Genomic DNA, 20,286 nt, shown 5'->3' on the forward strand with positions numbered 1-20,286 from the left:
ACAAAAGCTCCCTTTGATAACAGTCAATGACACTCCTTCCCACCATTTTGAAGCAGAAAATATATCTGTAATCCAAGTCCTGTAATATATTCAATATAGTTAAAAAAGAAAAAAATAGATTCCCCTCTCAAAAAAACCACAAGTGCTTTGTTAATTTTGCATTATTTTCCCACCCATTGTGGCCCTTGTGACAGGTATCCAGTAGAAGCCAAAATGGTATCTTGTGTGTCATGATGTGATGATACATGTGACATCACTGGTCCCCCAGGAGATGCCCATGGCCTTCCTTCTCCCACAAAAGTAAGGTGTAGCTCAAAAAGACATTTATCATTGCTTTAGGAACTAAACATGATGATATTCATTATATAGCCCTCGCCACCACCCCATTGGCTATCTACCTAGTATATATTAGCCTGTGCCAAAGTGAATTCAACCCAGGGCATTCAAGCCACTCTTCTACTTACTATAGACTGCCGTCGGGCTCTCAAGGCTGCTGATTTCACTCCTCCCTTTTGGTACTCTGTGTCAAGCATGTGAGACTGCCAGAGGAAGATAACCAAGAAAAAAGGGTGAGCCAGGAATCCAGGATGGTATAGTTACATATGCATGAAAAGTATAGCTGCATTTTTTATTCTGAAGCTACAATGGTCGTGTTCACACAACATATTAAATGAAGTAAGTTATAAACCTAGTGTCTGCATTAGCACAACATCTGGTTGGCATTAACCAGGGGGTGAGGTGAGGTCCTGGTAACTTCGTATGTCTTGTGAATTTCTGGTTTCAGTTTCCCAGCCCGTTCAGTTCATTTGTGGTTCAATGCATGTGCAAATCTAGAAGATGAGCTAATTCAGTAACTACCTTTAGCATAATGCGTAAGCTCAGCCAAAGTATCTGTTGTTGAATAATGCTTCTTGACACGGGCTAAAGGGGCAAATTACTTGCTCTCAACACAGCCATTCGAGACACAGAGATGAAACTATACCTTCTCCAGGTTCATCAACATAGACAGAACATCAGCAGTCTTTGCATGAGCAGCATCACTGGCAAACATCGTTTCTGAAATGTTGGCCCCACGGATGTTTCGTAGAACAATCTCTTGCTCCTGCTGTATGTTGAATTTGAGGAACCTCACCTCCTCGACTATCCTGTGGAGATCAAAGCCCAGAATAAAATAAACCTGGAGATGATTTCTGTGAATCACATTCCTCACCACCAGGTAACATGTAATCCTGGGCAGTGTTTTGACATTTTAAAATAGACTGGCATGTCTGGAGTAGACAGTCTTATCCCTCTCCTCTTACTCATTCCCCAGGACAATCTACTGTACATAACAAAAAGGCATCTCTCTGTTACTACCACACTACTAGAAGCAGCTTTCATGTCAGCTGGAATCAACACTGGGGGGATAGGGCACGTCCTCCTTATAACCTGAAAGTGTCTACAAGAGAGATAGAACTTGATTGATAGAAATTGATCTCATCACCACGACTACTAACTCAACTGAAGTTCATGGCAAAAAGAACATAGCAAGCTTGCTCTGCAGACGCCTTTCCTGTATACCTGTAGGGAGCTGGCCGTGGTCCTGTTCTCCTTCCAGCAAGCTTGGATTCTTGTTGAACTTTCCCAGGACTCCTCTCCCTCCACCCTCCATGGTTACCCGCTAGATCAGAGAGGATTCATTCAGTCATTCATTCTGTATTCTTCCTCTCTACTGGTTCTCAACATTCAAGGCAGCTAAAATACAAAATTAAGGATTGAAACCAATGTTAAATCTAGAACAGTTTGAGATAGATTATCATCCTACATTTATTTTTCTGCCATTCCTTCCTTTCTTGTATTGGGCAGAGGGAAAGCTCCTGAAGGGCTGCCTTTATGATTTTGCCCCACCCTGAGAAGTCACTTCCTCATCCTCTTCCTACAGGTAGCTTCCCTCACTGAGTGTAGGTGGCTAGCTTCCTTCTCATAAACCAAACTCTTGAAGGAGCTTGATCACTGCCTTTCACTTGTCCTTGTTTTCCAACTTTCATCCTACTTCCCCCACTGTCCAGTTTAGTATCGTTGCCAATTTGTGTCAGAACAAGTGGTCTTCATTATTCATAGGAGTTCATTCTAACAAGCACAGATAATAAGACCTTGAAAAAATATATTTCATGCATGTGCAAAAGCCATTTATCATTTGTATCTGTCATGAGTACTGATGGTGAGCAGGAGGGAGCCCCCATCCAGGCGGGAAAATGCATGCGTAGTTTAGAGGCTTTGAACTTTCCTTCAAAGAAACTCAGAGCAGACCTGCCTTGAGTTTTGGGTTTATCTGTGTGGGTTTCTCATGCTCTTTCAGTCTGGCAGGATTTTCTATCTACTAGAGCATTCAATAAACACTAGAGACCAACTCACTGTCTCAGCATGGTGCTTCGCTCTAAGTTAGGACAGTATTGAAAAAAAAAACCCTCTGAAAGTCATCCTTCTATTAGAGCCACACACAGAGATGCATAAAATTCTTTGCCATGGAGAGTAAGGCCTGGTCTGTATTTATCAACTGTGGGTATGCAGAATTAGAGACAACAATGGATAACATAGGTCACCTGAACTACTATTAGCCAGGAACACTAATAGCAACAAGGAAATAACAAGGAAATAACAAGGACATAGGGATTTCTAGAATGAGCAGGATGCTTTAATGTTTCTTTCCAATGGTCCCAGTGCAATCATGACATGATCACAGCCTTTATTTTTCTGGTGGAATCCAGGGTTTTTGCCCTTTACCCATCAGAAAAGGCCTGCAGGGGAGAGACTAAATATCTTCATCTACATGTGCATGTGTACCTATTTGTAACCTCTAACACTGCACTCCATATCCAATTTGACCACTGGGGCCAAAACAGTCTTCAGACCTTCTCCAGGGTTTCCTTTGAGGTTAGTTGCTGTTAAAGCTGGCTTAAAAACTGAAGCTAATACAAAATTTAATGGTGAGGCTGATGACGGGGTAACTTACTGTGCACACATCACACTTCTTTTGAAGATGTTGCCAAACTACTATCGAGCCATATTCAAGAGAGCTATGTTGACATATCAAACCATACAAGCTTTGGATATGGATTCCTCATTGTCTTCTCCTCTACATAATAGCCTGGTCATTAAGATCCATTGGAGGAGTTCTCTTGATGAGGCCATATTTGCCAATTATTTGTTATTAGTGGATGAAGATTCTCAGTCATCCAGGTGGAATTGTCTGTAGGTTGAGTCATAGCAACTGGATTTCTTTCTTCTTGGTAGAAATGTTTTGCTGCTTGTCCAAGCAGCTTCTTCAGTCTGGGCAAAGGTTGGTGAGGGGACCCCATATACATATCCCAGGGTGACTGCATTGTCCCTGCACCTGAATGGCTTGTTAATTGTGCCATGGAGGTGTGGATTGTCTTTGGGATGTCCTACTCCTAAATCCCTCACTCATCCCCAAGTGGATCATTAAGAGTGGCCTTTCTGGTGAACTTGTGAAGTGGTCTTAATCTTCCTGGGGACTAATGAAAGAGCAGCATGAAAAATGGGAGACAAGTTGTGTCTGAGGCCTCCGCCTCTATTGAGGGAAGGATTTTCCGCTTTGGCATGAATGAATTCCTTAACCCCTCTCTCAAAGCACCTATCTTCTCTGTCCATAATGTGAACATTATTGTCCTCAAATGAGTGTCCTTTTTCTTTTAGATGAAGGTAAACTGCTGATTCTGGTCCTGTGGTGTTGCTCCTCCTGTGTTGGGCCATCCTCTTGTGTAAAGATATTTGTAATTAGGCAACTCAAAAGGTGCATTTTTGATACAAGTCCCCCAATCTTGGCATTCTCTCTTTCTTCTGTTAGAACTGTTGCCAGGCCTTGTATGTGCCAGCTTAAAACTTACTTGTTCATTCAGGCTTTTAACTAAATCTATCTTATAGTAGCCTGTAATTCTTACTATCCTGGTTTGGAATGTGTGATTTTTATAAATTTCAAACTGAGAGCCAGTTTGGTGTAGTGGTTAAGGTATCAGGCTAGAAACTGGGAGACTGTGACTTCTAGTCCCACCTGAGGCACAAAGCCAGCTGGGTGACCTTGGGCCAGTCCCTCCCTCTCAGCCCTAGGAAGGAGGCATTGGCATACCACTTCAGAAATCTTACCAAGAAAACTGCAGGAACTAGTCCAGGCAGTTGCCAGGAGTCAAAAACTAACTCAAAGGCACAGAAACAAACAAAATAGATTTCAAGGGTTGTAAATTTATGGTTTACATCCCAAGACATGTCCCCCTTTGGGAGGGAGGGAGGGAGGGAGGGAGGGAAGGAAGGAAGGAAGGAAGGAAGGAAGGAAGGAAGGAAGGAAGGAAGGAAGGAAGGAAATTTAGATAAGCAGAGAAGGAGGGTAAGTGTACAGTGCAGTTATATATCTGGACATTATTATTATTGTTATTTTTTTTTCAGTTCATATCCCAGCTTCCTGCCCAGGAAGGTAAAAATGTTAAATTAAATTAAACCTAAAAACTGTGTGTGTATCTATATCTATATCTATATCTGTGTATGTATATATATGTGTGTGTGTGTATGTATATGTATGTGTGTGTGTGTGTATGTATGTGTGTGTGTGTATAAATAAATAAAACCCCAGGCGTGGTCAACCAAATATAATTACTGGGTATATCGATCATGTTATATCCAGTTTCACATTGGGCTTAATATAGTAATCAAGCTGGGGTGTGATTAAGCTATAGGTAACTGTCACTAGCTACAGCTAGAATAGCTTCCGTTGTTAGATGAAAAAAGCATATGAATGGTAGGACTTACTGGTCCAGCTCATCCCTGATCACCCAATATCCCTTTAAGTTCTCATGGATCGCTTCTAGGACAAGGCAGAGATCTTCACAAGTACTCTCATTCAGACCGCCCAAATTGCCATAGCTGAGCAACTCCTGATGATGAACCATGGGTGTTTCGTGCATAACTTCCTTTAAATGCATTGGTTCTGACTGGGATGTAGCGAAGTCATCATCGGTGTCATCCTGCTCAAAAATCCATATGATTAGGCAGCCCTCTCAACTCATCCCAACACCATAAAGTAGAGCCACCCCTCTGTTCGGTGAGCTGCCTCTGCATAGAATGAACCGGGTGTGGCAAAATCAGTTACATGACAGGTTTGAAAGCTCCTACATAGGACTTTGCCAAACATGACAGTAAATGGGAAAAAAGAGCATTTTGAAAACATTTAAATATAAGTCCACCCATGCTTCTTGGTTTGCATGAATACTATTGCCTTGGAGTTCTTTACATTTGGTCAAATTATATTTATATGAAGCTATTTAGGTAATCTGGCTAATTAATTCATGCATTTTCTGGGTTTGTGCCTGGATACACACAACCATCAAACCCATAAAAAGCTATAATTAAGATTAAAACTAGCCAATCAGGCTTCAGCTGGTAGGCAGGGCTAGAATCACTTAGGCAAGTTCATAAGAAATCAAAGAACTTGTGTCCAGTAATATTTACTGAAGAGCAAAAGAACTTCAGCAACAGCTGTGATTCAAGAACTAGCTCTGTAGATTTGAAACAATGTTCAAACCCACTTGTGTTTCATTTTTTCCTCACCCTTAACAGACGGCTTGCCAGCTTCTTCTGTGTAATCTGGCCTGTTTCCATCTGCCCTTGGTTTTTGCAGTGTTCAGATTTGCTCTCTGTGAGAATTACCAGACTTTGCATGGGGCACATGTACAACTAGATTTGTCCCTGGTTTGTTAAGAGTGTTGTGTGAACACAGCCCCTGACTACCAGCTATTAGCCCACCCATGGAGCAAATGTGGGGAAATTTTGAGGAGGTATGACATAGAAGAACAGGTCATTAGCAGCTCCAATACTTGGTTCTCACTGAATTCTTTTCCACTCATTTGGTGGTTACTATGCCAGCATTAAAACACAGCGTAAGAAAATTAATAACACTTCAAGATTTTTTAAAAAGGGGAGCAGTATACAAACACTTTAATAAAGAAAATTAAATGCAAAGGGAACCACTTTCTCACTTGGGAAAAAACATCACCTCCCCACCTTTGCAAAATTAACCAATTCTAATTTTAATTCCATCTGGCTGATCATTTGTCTGATCTGGCCCCTGCATACTCCCATGCCATTTCCAGGGTCCTGAGACTGGACACCCTTCCCTAAATTCAGTGCATTTTCTTCCATTTGGCTTCCCCAAATCTTGGCATTAAGAACTCACATCAAATCTAGCATAGCCCGAAATGGAAGGGAACTCAGTTTTCAACTGCTGCTTCTCATTATACACAGCCATAGATTGTTCCAAGTTGGTTGTCACTACAGCCACCAGCAGATTTGCAAAGATGAAGGCCCCAAAGGTGATGAAGATAAAGAAGTAGATGGCCCCACCTATCTCTAAGGCCATGCCTTCATTTCTGTGGGGGAAAGAAGATATGCAGTCATTAAAGGAACCCTTTGGAACTATCTCAATGAAACATGGCTCTGAGTCATCCTTGTTCATACTGCTGGGGTTCAGGGCCAGCATCATTATGGACAGGGAGGTGACAAAGAGACAAGGCAAGATGGGGGACAGTAGTTATGGCTGCAAAGCCCCTCATTTCTGTGGGAGAAGAAAGTTGTTTATATCCCATGATTGCACTTGACTCCTCCAAACTAGATATATCGGCTGGGTTTCCCAATGCTTCCTAGATTGTGGGGGATTTCCATAATGCTGCTGGTTCTCAGGAAGGAGGGAGCACATTCCAAGGAGAAGGACAAGATAAGAGGAGACACAGTCCAGAAAGTGAATGTGGGAAAACTAAGAGGTTCAGAATAGCCCCATCCTAGAGCCTTCCCAGGTTATTTTCCCTCAGTTTAGGTAGGGTAGCTTTAGTATGGCAAGATTCTGTCTCTACAGAGTAAGCAAATAAAGAATTGAAGTTTGGATGGACTGACTCTTTGTCATTCTTGGGCGGGGCCTGACATAAATCCTATATAACTTTTCCCAGAACTGTACTGCAGTGATCCAGAAAAAGATGCTTTAAAGAGCTGCAGTCAGAAGCTGTGTGAGAATTTACCCCACATACTAACCTTGGTGAAATGTAATGTTAGGGAATAGGGTGTTAGGCAGCCATGAACACTGAGTCCTTTGGGCAAGTTTACGATTCAAGGGCTACTTGAACCATGCTTCACTTCACTTTCACTGTGTCACTCTATCTTCATAGTCATCTGGTTAGCCTTGATATCTGAAGTGATGACTTCAACAGATACTAATATTTCATTTGGTCTTTCGCTATAAGTGTTCCACTTGGGACCAAGACCATTTTTGTAACCCATTTCTCCATCCTGTCGGAGGTTGTCTGAGTGGGTGTGTATAATTATAGAGCCACCATCATGTCATCGTTTGGAGCTCAGCAGTTAACTTTTGGTTTAGAGGGCTCGCAAAATTCCAAATGTGCCACCAGCTCAAGGTATCTCAAGATACAATGGAAATGTTATGCAACTGTCAGTGTTACAGTGAGGTTGAACAGCTTCTGTATGTGTACCTGTGTGGGTACACAGTCCACGACACCAATTTTAGTTTTATTTAAAGGTCCTAAGTTAAGATGGTGGAGGAAGGAGACAGCAAGCATGGATTACAGTGTGAAAGGGATGATGATGATGATGATGATGATGATTGTAGCTAAATATAGAAAAAGATTTACTCACTCAAAGTCATTATAAATATTAATCCACCCATCCTGGGTGATACAGATGAAAAGAGAATACAGAGCCGTCCCCAGATTCCCAAAATGCTTTGGGATGAGGGATCCAAAAAGGGTCACTCCAAACACAGAGAAGACCTGCAAAAATACAAAATGATGATGGTGCAAAAATATCAGTTTTCTGGGAGACGGCTTCCCCTTGAATTTGAAAATGACAAGAGAACATGGGTGATTTTGGGCCAGTCCCTCTCTCTCAGCCCAGCCCACCTCACAGGGTTGTTGTTATGGAGAAAAGAGGAGGAGGAAGGAGTATGAGGTATGTTTGCCGCCTTGAGTTATTTATAAAAATAATAAAGGCGGGATAATAAAATAAAATAAAATAAAATAAAATAAAAAGTAGAATATAGGAAATGGCCATATAGTTCCTCAGGCTATTTTTCATGCTAGCACTATCATCTGCTCCAGAGGGACAGAGCTCCTTTTTCTGCTAAGGACTTTGTAGTGGGCAGACCAAAGCAAGCAATTAATGGCAATGCTAGGGAGCCATTTTTCCCCCTCTGATACCTCCTTTTCTTTTCCAGACATCCTCTTTTCTCTTCTTCCAACCCAACCAGTGAAAAAGGGCAGAAAGTTCTTGCCAGAGATCCAGAATGATCAGAAGCTTTCACCATTAGGTAGAGAAGATCATGCGATAATAGGGCTTCAGCTTGATCTGGATCTCGTTAGCCTTTCATGTGGCTATGAAGACCTGGCTGTTTCACCAGGTGTTTGGGCCAGGAGGTAAGGCAAGCTCAGCTGCTGATGCCATTTTATGATTGTGTTGTTGTTGTTGTTGTTGTTATTATTATTGAGATATATTTTCAAAAATGATAATATCTGTAGATAGAGGGATAGTTACTACAACTGTGCAATTGTGCTCGAATTAACATTAATAAAAGATACCAAGCAAAGTACATTGAATTGTTTTCATAATATTAAAGAGAAATATGAATTTTTGAGCTTAGTAACAAAGGCTCCACTATATTATTGTTTATGAATAGTAAAAATAAAAGGGTGAAAAAGCAAGGAAAAGAAAGAAAAGAAAAACATCCCTAAAAACAATAGAGAAAAATATTTTATTTTTGACTTTCCCCTTCTTTGTTCTCCAACTGATTTGCAGTATCTATTGGTGGAAACTTTAGAATCCATGTTCTACATTTTTGTACTTGCCTTGCTGCATAATGTGTTATGTGCCTGGAAGCCATGGTTCTATTGTATTATTTACCTTGGGCACCCACCCCGGTATTCTTGCCGGGAAAACTCAATGGATCAGTACAACCAGAGGTATGTCGGTATACCACCAGAAGATGAGACCCCCAGGTCGGAAGATGGTCAAAATGCTACTGGGGAGGAACAGAGGATGAGTTCAACTAGCCCCAGACGTGATGACGCAGCTAGCTCAAAGCCGAAAGGACGGCTAGCGGCCGACGGTGCTGGTGGTGAATGGCGAATCCGATGTTCTAAGGATCAACACACCATTGGAACCTGGAATGTAAGATCTATGAGCCAGGGCAAATTGGATGTGGTTACTGGTGAGATGTCAAGATTAAAGATAGACATTCTGGGTGCCAGTGAACTGAAATGGACTGGAATGGGCCACTTCACATCAGATGATCACCAGATCTACTACTGTGGACAAGAGGACCACAGAAGAAATGGAGTAGCCTTCACAATTAATAGTAAAGTGGCTAAAGCAGTGCTCGGATACAATCCAAAAAACGATAGAATGATCTCAATTCGAATTCAGGGCAAGCCATCTAACATCACAGTGATCCAAATATACACCCCAACCACAGATGCTGAAGAAGCTGAAGTAGAGCGGTTCTATGAGGATCTGCAGCACCTGCTGGACAACACGCCTAAAAGAGATGTTATTTTCATCACGGGAGACTGGAATGCTAAGGTGGGCAGTCAGATGACACCTGGAATTACAGGTAAGCATGGCCTGGGAGAACAAAATGAAGCAGGACATAGGCTGATAGAATTTTGCCAAGACAACTCACTCTGCATAACAAACACTCTCTTCCAACAACCTAAGAGGTGGCTTTATACATGGACTTCACTAGATGGACAACACCGAAATCAGATTGACTACATCCTTTGCAGCCAAAGGTGGCGGACATCTACACAGTCGGTAAAAACAAGACCCAGAGCTGACTGTAGTTCAGATCACGAACTTCTTCTTGCACAATTTAGGATCAGACTAAAGAGATCAGGGAAGACCCACAGATCAGCTAGATGTAAGCTCAATAATATTCCTAAGGAATATGCAGTGGAGGTGAAGAATCGATTTAAGGGACTGGACTTAGTAGATAGGGTCCGGAAGAACTATGGACAGAAGTTCGCAACATTGTTCAGGAGGCGGCAACAAAATACATCCCAAAGAAAGAGAAAACCAAGAAGGCAAAATGGCTGTCTGCTGAGACTCTAGAAGTAGCCCAAGAAAGAAGGAAAGCAAAAGGCAACAGCGATAGGGGGAGATATGCCCAATTAAATGCAAAATTCCAGAGGTTAGCCAGAAGAGATAAGGAATTATTTTTAAACAAGCAATGTGCGGAAGTGGAAGAAGACAATAGAATAGGAAGGATAAGAGACCTCTTCCAGAAAATTAGAAACATCGGAGGTAAATTCCAGGCAAAAATGGGTATGATCAAAAACAAAGATGGCAAGGACCTAACAGAAGAAGAAGAGATCAAGAAAAGGTGGCAAGAATATAAGGAAGATCTGTATAGGAAGGATAACAATATCGGGGATAGCTTTGACGGTGTGGTCAGTGAGCTAGAGCCAGACATCCTGAAGAGTGAGGTTGAGTGGGCCTTAAGAAGCATTGCTAATAACAAGGCAGTAGGAGATGACGGCATCCCAGCTGAACTGTTCAAAATCTTGCGAGATGATGCTGTCAAGTTGATGCATGCCATATGCCAGCAAATTTGGAAAACACAAGAATGGCCATCAGACTGGAAAAAATCAACTTATATCCCCATACCAAAAAAGGGAAACACTAAAGAATGTTCAAACTATCAAACAGTGGCACTCATTTCACATGCCAGTAAGGTAATGCTCAAGATCCTGCAAGGTAGACTTCAGCAATTCATGGAGCGAGAATTGCCAGATGTACAAGCTGGGTTTAGAAAAGGCAGAGGAACTAGGGACCAAATTGCCAATATCCGCTGGATAATGGAAAAAGCCAGGGAGTTTCAGAAAAACATTTATTTCTGTTTTATTGACTATTCTAAAGCCTTTGACTGTGTGGACCATAATAAATTGTGGCAAGTTCTTGCTGGTATGGGGATACCAAGTCATCTTGTCTGCCTCCTGAGGAATCTGTGTAACGACCAAGTAGCAACGGTAAAAACAGACCACAGAACAACGGATTGGTTTAAGATTGGGAAAGGAGTACGGCAGGGTTGTATACTCTCACCCTACCTATTCAACTTGTACGCAGAACACATCATGCGACATGCTGGGCTTGAGGAATCCAAGGCTGGGATTAAAATTGCTGGAAGAAACATTAACAGTCTCAGATATGCAGATGATACCACTTTGATGGCTGAAAGCCAGGAGGAATTGAGGAGCCTTATGACAAAGGTGAAAGAAGAAAGTGCAAAAGCTGGGCTGCAGTTAAACCTCAAAAAAATCAAGATTATGGCAACCAGCTTGATTGATAACTGGCAAATAGAGGGAGAAAATGTAGAGGTGGTGACAGACTTTGTATTTCTAGGCGCAAAGATTACTGCAGATGCTGACTGCAGTCAGGAAATCAGAAGACGCTTAATCCTTGGGAGAAGAGCAATGACAAATCTTGATAAAATAGTTAAGAGCAGAGACATCACTCTAACAACAAAGGCCCGCATAGTTAAAGCAATGGTGCTCCCTGTAGTAACATATGGCTGCGAGAGCTGGACCATAAGGAAGGCTGAGAGAAGGAAGATCGATGCTTTTGAACTGTGGTGTTGGAGGAAAATTCTGAGAGTGCCTTGGACTGCAAGAAGATCAAACCAGTCCACCCTCCAGGAAATAAAGCCAGACTGCTCACTTGAGGGAATGATATTAAAGGCAAAACTGAAGTACTTTGGCCACATAATGAGAAGACAGGATACCCTGGAGAAGATGCTGATGCTAGGGAGAGTGGAGGGCAAAAGGAAGAGGGGACGACCAATAGCAAGATGGATGGATGATATTCTAGAGGTGACGGACTCGACATTGGAGGAGCTGGGGGTGGTGACGACTGACAGGAAGCTCTGGCCTGGTCTGGTCCATGAAGTCATGAAGAGTCAGAAGCAACTAAACAAATAAACAACAAAACCTTGGGCATAATGGACCATTATTTATAATTATTAGGTTTTAATCTTTGTACGCCATGCAGAGTCACTGCTGTGAGATGGCAGCCATATCAATAATTTAAATAAATAAATAAATATTCTTGATTGATTCCAGCCTTCTCCCATCTAGTGCCTTTCAAATTTGTTGGACTTCAGCATCAGAAATCCCCAGCCATCATTGCTAGCTGGCAGTTCTGGAGGAAGAAATTTACGAGCTGGAAGACATCACATTCAGGAAGGATAATCTATTAGGACTTTATGCAATTCTCCATTTACATCACCTGCTATCTGATCTCTTCTACTGAAAATGTTGTGGTTTGAACTCAGTGTACCTGAGATGGCCAATTATCACAGCCAGATCATCAAGTGATGAATGTACTTACATGTGTGATGCCAGGTTTAGGTCCTCAGAATTCTGGAGAAATCTCCAAGTTTGACACAGAGAAGCCAAATGCTCAACCATGGAGAAGTCAAACCTACCTTTTTCTGATTAAGTAAAAAGAAATCCACAAGAAAATACATACATACATACATACATACATACATACATACATACATACATACATATGCAAGCAAGCAAGCAAGCAAGCAAGCAAGCAAGCAAGCAAGCAAGCAAACAAGCCTATGAAGCTGAAGGAAAAGGAAATGGAGCCAGTAAGACCTCAATTCATTTCCAAACAAAACACTTTAGCTTGGAGTGTGGGCAGGAGACCCGATGAAGGCATCTTACCAGCATGATGGCAAAAAGTAGGATCATGATATTTGCCATGTCAGGAATGGACTGCAAGATCACCTGGATCATCCTTGCTAGGCCATTAACCAAGGTACAGACTTGTATCAGCCTCATGACTCTGGAAGAGAAAAAGAAAAGGTATCCATGTATATGTACACAAAGCTGACAGCCCCAAGGTATGCTTCCTCTTAAGTCATCCTTTCCCAATTGGATGCCCTCTGGATGTTTTGGATTTCAACTCAATTTGTCACAACCAGCACTATCAATGGCTATATATCGGAATCCAACCTTCAAGTTGAAATGAGCTACCAGGACAATGTTAGGGAAGCACAGGCTCCAGTTTAACAGAAGATGTGCCATTAATATTATATCTAATCTAGTGTGCACAATAGATAGTTCACTGAAATCCATACAGCTATGTATTATACTGTGCAGTAGAAACAGGAAGCTCACAAAATCTTAATTATATGTTTTGGACCCTAACAGGAAAACCATCTTGGATTAGTTCAGGATGTTAGTCTGTCTAGTGGAACTACATGGCACTTCTAGCCTATTGTCCCAATCTTGTCACACCAGGCATCCTCAGCATGGAAGGTCCCTTCTTTTGATTACATTCTTTAGCCCTTGTTTATTATTTACCTGTTGTATTAAACCATTTGCAGGGCTTTGTGGCTTCTTGACCAATTTTATCTTCTAGAGTCTATGTATATGCAACATACAGTACTTAATCAGGCTAGTTACAAAGCTAATGGTTGCATTTGTACAACATGCTAAGCTTGGTCAGTTTGACTTTGGTTAGATTTTTTGTGGCTCAGTATGTTGCCTGAATCCAGGTCATTAGGTTAATTTATGGTTCAATGTATTGCAAAACCCAAAACACATCCCTTAACTAGCAACAGATGACTGATCTCTGATGGGGGTCTTTCAAAAATCCTTTCCTGCTTGATCCTTGTTTGTAACAGACAAGACCAGGAATTGAACCTGAGGTCTCCGTGCATGCAAACCATGTGCTCATTCACAGGACTATACCTGTAGTTCCTGCCTGTACATTACTGACATCCAGTTTGGCACTATTTGAAATCTAAATTAGATTAGTCCATCTGGAAGAATGTAAGATGTATCTTTATTTGGGAATAAAAGGAGGTTGGAAGTTGGTTGAGAACCAACAGCATGAAACACCAGTTGCTAAGCGTAACGGTTAAAGAGTCTCTTTTTTTCTTTGTGTCTGTCCTTGTGAATTTCCCAGATACACTGAGTTGGTCACTGGATGACACAGAACAGGAGCTAAACAAATCTTTGGCCTGATCCAGCAGAGCTCATCTTACATTTTTATGTATGTTCTTACCTGACTGTTCGAAAAAGTGTTTGGTCCAATTTAGGAAAGATTAAACCAATGGCTGGATACAAGACAATACAAAAATTGATGATATTCCAGCCATCCTGTTTAGGGGGGAAAAAACAAACCCTGAGAAACAATGAAGTGAAGGCTAGGCATCTGGAAGGATGACACTTCTCCAAATTCTGGAGTCCTGGGAGTAAGGCAACTCCAGGAATTTCAGATCCAAAGTAGGAGTAATCTAACACCTGGGGACCTAGATAGAACTGCCAAAGAAGACCTCAGGGGAGCGGATTCATTCATTCATTCATTCATTCATTTGCACCTGGAAGGCTATCAAATGTGGAGAATTCTCTTCCTCTGCACCAAGATTCCACCTATCAATCATACATTGGTTACAGCAGAGTAACGGTGACTTGCAGCCATTTCTTACATAAGCTGCTTCCTTAGCACAATTTTCAACAGGGGAGAGGGGCCTTAGTTTGCCCATTTCTGTTTCCTTCCTGCATTTGAGAAGCTGGCTCCCTGCTGTATCCTCTATTTCCTGCCCTGTGGATTGCAAACTGCCTCAGTGCAAACAACAATTATCAAACTGGGATTCCTCTTCATTGGGGGCAGAGTTTCCTCAGTTGGCAGGCATGAGAATTACCTGAGTCTCTTTCCCTTACAGCCTTATGGAGGAGACCTCAAGCAGATAGAAGATGCCAGTTATCTCTGGTGGATTTACAGCAAAATGACACCACGCCCTAAATTACATTGCTGAAATTAAGGAAGACCCAGAGAAGCTGGAGCAAGCTTTCATTTGTTTTGAGCATCTACCCCAATTGCAGCTCCCTAGTTTGCATTACAGGTAGTGCTCACTTAACAACCATTTGTTTGGTGATGGTTCAGACTTGCAACAGTGTTGAAAAAAATGACTTACAACCGGTTCTCACACTTATGACCATTGCAGCATCCGCACAGTCACATGGTCACGATTTGGGCACTTGGCAACTGGTTTGCATTTATGACCATCGCAGCACCCCATGGACATGTGATCACCATTTTTTACCTTCCTGGCCAGCTTCTGGCAAGCAAAATCAATGGGGGACCATGTGATTCACTTAACGACCATGTGGTTTGCTAATGCCCATGGGGATTTGCTTAACAACTGCCACAAGAAGGTCGTAAAATTGGATCAGATTTGCTTAATGACCACTTGGCTTAGCAACCAAAATGTTGGTCCCAATTGTGGTCATTAAGCAAGGACTACCTGTATATGTAGAAAAGGGCTCAGAATTATTTTCATTCTCCATATATATATATATATATATGTATGCATGTATGTATGTCTGTCTGTCTGTCTGTTTGCACTAAGTTTCAACTGGTGGGTCATGGTTCTTTGGACTAAAACACCATGCCACCCAGCTCTTACCTTCCAGTACAGAGAGAATCCATAGTACCAGTTGAGAATGACTTCACAGATTAGAAAAGACAGAACAATCTTGTCGATGGCAGAGAATAAGCCAAAGTATTTCTACGCAAAGTAAAGAAAAACAAAAAGAGATTTGCATGCCTCTGTTTTGATAAGGTTTTCCTGAAAGTTGTCATACTTTGCCTGGATATTGACCTCATTTGCATGAGAATGCCACATCTGCCTGCATGCTAATGAGCCCAGGAAGGAGCAGTGGGCTGATAGTTTGTTTGTTTGATTTCTACAGCCACCCATCTCAGCAAGTGACTCTGGGTGGTGTACAATCAGCTTGATAACTCACACAGTAGTTCCATCCGTGATTTCCTCACTGCAGGGAGGGGCAATATTTTTACAGAGAGTGAGCCTATTTCTCAATGACCTGCAAGGGCTGTAGCACATGGGACTGTTCCAGCTCATGGGCTCCATGTGTTTTATTTTTTATTACATTGGGAAAAGTGTGGAGAACTTTTAAAAACAAAATCAAAATAAGCATGTTAAATCTTGAGGTTTAGGTCACCTATTCTGAGTCTTTATCAAAAATTCAAATTTGCACCACTGAAAATGATCTTTTACTATCAGATTTCCATATGACTCACGGTCACAAAAATGGGGCTAGAAGGGTCTATGCAGCCCAGAGATCAGCAGATGACACAGGACATTCCCAGTTTAACCATGGCTGGAGATGCAGAGGTCTTCTCCCACCCCCACATTTTAGCATGAAGTAGTTCTCCTGCCAGGCCTGGTATACCGACTTCTTCTAGTGCTGGCTCCGTTCGTAAAGCAATGACGACTGCGTTGCTGATTACAATGGTAACTATCAGGATCTTGAAAGCTCGATGATGGAGGAACCTCTCCATGCAGGTTTTTGAGATAAACTCTTCCACATCCCAGTCATCCTGTTGGAGAAAGACTCTCTGATTAATCTGAAGGAACTCAACTGCTTCATCTCACTCTTCCCATCTCTCCAGCTGATTCCCTTTGGAACTGGTCCCTTCTGGTGTGGCTGACTGACCAATGGTCAATTTTTGCTCAATCCCACTGTTACCTCCTCCTTCAAGCACACCCCAGTTTGTCTCAGTACTTGACTTTGACCAAGTCATGAATAAAATCTTGTTAAAAGGGACTCAACTACTGTATAGCTTTCCTGGTGAACTCTCTTAATGCTTCCCAGTTCAGGAGCCTCTGAAGGGCATGGTCAAAAAAGTCAAAATGGTGGTCACAACAGTGCCATTGAAACTCTGCCTTTTGAAACATGCACACACAGACACACACAAAGAAAAAACATGCAGAATTTCAATTTCACCATTGTGGCCCCCATCTTGACTTTTTTGACCACGCCCTGCAGACCATTCCTGGCAGGCACTCCAGCTTCCTATCCTCTGACTGACATTTATAATACTGTAGACATCGCTTACAGGCAAGACCCCAGACTCACTTTCCAGTCTAAGCCCAAAGGGAAGGACGGTTTATATACAAACCCAATTCATATTTCTCTGAAGTTAAATGTGAAATAAATATATTAAATGTTGAGATATTTGCTAAAGGACATTCTTTTAATCTGCTCAGTGAGAAGTATAAAAATGGTCCTCGGCTATCCAGAAAGTCAGAAGGATTCCTGCTCAACTGGGCAATTCTTTTTTTTTTCCCATTCTCTTCCTTTACTCCATTCTCATTATGAGTAAGAAACTAAGCCATCCTCCATCAAAGCAAATCAGGAAAAGCATCCCAACTCTGCTCAGAAAGGAAATTATTTTTTCTTGGCTTCATTCCTTCCTCAGTCAGAAATCCTTTTTCCCTTTCTTATCAAGAAAGCTTTATTCTTGGTTCCCAGGTTGCACCCTGAAAAATGTTTATATGCCCCCTTCTTTTGTATATACATGTGAATGCTAAATTGTGTTGTCTGGATGAAGCCTGCTGCCTTCTTTGCTGCAGCAAAAACATGACTTCTTTAGCCTTAGTGTTGTCTGTCCGTTTTCTCCCTCTACAGCAGTATTTCTCAACCTTGGCAACATTAAGACTGTGGACTTCAACTCCCAGAATTCCCCAGCCAGCATGGCTGGCTGGGGAATTCTGGGAGTTGAAGTCCACACGTCTTAAAGTTGCCAAGGTTGAGAAACACTGCTCTACAGCTACCCTTTGTGCATGCTCCATTACAGGGAACCACTTTCCCAAATCCTGTTTCCCTCACCAAAACAAGCAGGAAAGAGCCACAAGGGAAAGACAACCTACCTGTACACAAGTAATGGCTTTGCAGTTGATTACATTGACGTCTTCTTCATTAAAAGAACTTCTCCGTTGATTCTGATCGTTCCCCTGAAAGAAAAGAACATCTTCCACTACTATCCATTTAGGTGCTGCAGCACATTCTAAAAGGTTGGGGTGGGGGGTGGGGGGTGGGGGGTGGGAATTGGGACCCTTACGTCCTGGGAACAATCACTGAGTATCTTACTGGGTGGGGCACACTGGATTATGAAGCATTTAGAACAGGGGTCCCCAAAGTCTTCAGCTCCTTGACCCCTTCATGAAGTTTTAGATTGTTCATTGACCTCCAAACTTTTATTATATGAAAATAATTTAATAAATACTCCTTTAACTCAATAGTACTATGAATAATAATAATAATAATAATAATAATAATAATAATAATAATAGAGAACTCAAGACTGTGTTTGCTGGCAGCTGATCATCCAACCCTGGATAATGCTGCCTTGCTGCTCACCTTCAGGATTAGGGACCGTCATGGAGGTCTACAGAGACCCCAAAAGTTTAATCGACCCCAATCGACCTTCCATCGTTTATCAATCACCTATTGACCTCCAGACATTTTTTGACCCCCTTTTGACCCCCAGACATTTATTGACCCCTTGGATAGTCCCACTGACCCTTGGGGATTGATATTGACCTCTTTGGGGAACCCTGATTTAGAATATCATTGAGCTCAGAATTCATCGTTGAAAATAAAAACAAGGTTATTTCAGGGGTCAAGTTGCCTATGGTGTTCTTACACTGGAGCTGTCCAAAGCCAGCAGCTGAAGTGCAAAATGAGGGTTTCATGTTACCAGTAACTAAATATTTATAAATATATAAATATATCTCTATTTCTTTTGTTTTTACCAGGTCTGGATCTCATTCTAGAAGCAAGGTTCTCAGTAGAAGCAGAAGTCACAGCAGAGGCCAAAAGGGGAAAAAGAGGTGTCCAAGTAAGTCACTCTCAGCCCAACCCACCTCACAGGGTGGTTGTTGTGGAGAAAATAGGTGGCAGGAGTATTCAGTATGTTCACCACCTTGAGTTGACCAAATATATTTTTAAAAAGGCGGGATAAAAAACAATTTTAATCTAATAATGATAAAGATGATAAAAGCAGGAGCCACAGAAGTGCAGAAAAATCTGGAAGCATAAAGCTGGAAAAATATGCTGAACATACACCCCAAAGGTCCATCTGAATCCATCTGGATTTAACAAGCACAGTCAATGGAGAAGACGGCAGTAAAATTGGAAGTCACAGTCCTGTGATGTAATGGTGTGTGGGAATGACCTTGGGAGACTGGGAAGAGCCACAGCCAGGGGAAAAGTCGGAGAGGAAATGTACTTTCCGACTTGCAAGATTGATACCAGCTCCAATATAAGAGGTAGTCCAGACAGGAAGCACGACCAGATGGATTAATTCTACTTTATTGTAAGATTACATTAACATTAACAGAAAGAAGAAGAAAGGGGTGTGGTGGCTCAGCAGTTAAGACGCCAGGCTTGTCAACCAGAAGATTGTGAGCTCCGTGGTTCAAGACCCAAGCACCGCATGACGGAGTGAGCTCCCGCACTCGCCCCAGCACTTGCCAACCTAGCAATTCGAAAGCATGCAAGTGCGAGTAGAGAAATAGGTGCCGCTTCAGGGGGAAGGTAACAGCGTTCTGTGACTGTCATGCTGGCCACATGACTGTGGAAGTGGCTTCGGACAACGCTGGCTCTTCGGCCATGAAACGGAGATGAGCACCGCTCCCTAGTGTCGGACACGACTAAACAGGAACCTTTACCTTTACCTTTTACATTAACAGAATCTTGCAAGTCTGAAAGTACATTTCTCCCTTCACCTTTACCACCCAAGAAACTAGGGAGGGTCCCTTCCGAGATGCTTGCCACTCCCCCATTCCTTTTGTGGGCTCATCTGCCTCTTGTCTGACCTTTCCCCAGGCTGTTGCTCTTCCCCCTGTCTCCCAAGGTCAATTCCCACATCCCACATTCCCTCATTCTCACGTGATGTCTCACTTAATGACCACAGCAGAAGAGAGGTCGTAAGTCCACTGCAGTCACATGACTTTCGCTTAGCAAGTGTGGTGCTTAGCGGCAGAGTTGTTGGCTCACCACTCAAGGAACATTAATATGTAGAAAACCTGAGACTGGAAGAAGCAGCCTCTAAGGATTCCTTGTGTAACCCATCTGCCACATGTGGGGAAAAGAAAAGTTTGAGGCACAGTTGCTTGCTATCACCCAAGAAAGGGGTGGGTGAACCCATCCACCCCCCATTTGAGAATTAAAAAAGCAGTCTCTAACCACAGAGGTCCTATAAGGGCTCCCCATCATCTTCTCATTGCCAAGTCCATCACCTCCAAAGTCTACAGAAGCCACTGTAACTTCAACATTCTACTCCTGTAGAATCTTGTGAGTGTGACCTCACAGACACTGGAGCTCCCTTCTATGCAGGTAAGTTGACAACCTGGAG

General features: G+C 42.3%; 1 protein-coding gene across 1 annotated transcript; it reads right to left on the minus strand.

Annotated features, from left to right (window-relative positions):
• Positions 1-136: 136 nt before the first annotated feature.
• Positions 137-18,309, minus strand: CATSPER4 (cation channel sperm associated 4). The gene is made up of 11 exons (XM_063312292.1): positions 18,288-18,309; positions 17,798-17,934; positions 16,321-16,464; positions 15,530-15,631; positions 14,125-14,219; positions 12,777-12,897; positions 7,690-7,823; positions 6,224-6,416; positions 4,801-5,015; positions 983-1,145; positions 137-539 (listed from the first exon to the last, which is right to left on the minus strand). Exons 1-11 carry the CDS (start codon positions 18,307-18,309, stop codon positions 444-446), a joined length of 1,422 nt encoding a protein of 473 aa, XP_063168362.1. The 3' UTR covers positions 137-443.
• Positions 18,310-20,286: the final 1,977 nt, after the last annotated feature.

The sequence above is a fragment of the Candoia aspera genome, chromosome 10 (assembly GCF_035149785.1).
Source record: "Candoia aspera isolate rCanAsp1 chromosome 10, rCanAsp1.hap2, whole genome shotgun sequence".
Classification (NCBI taxonomy): Eukaryota; Metazoa; Chordata; class Lepidosauria; order Squamata; family Boidae; genus Candoia; species Candoia aspera.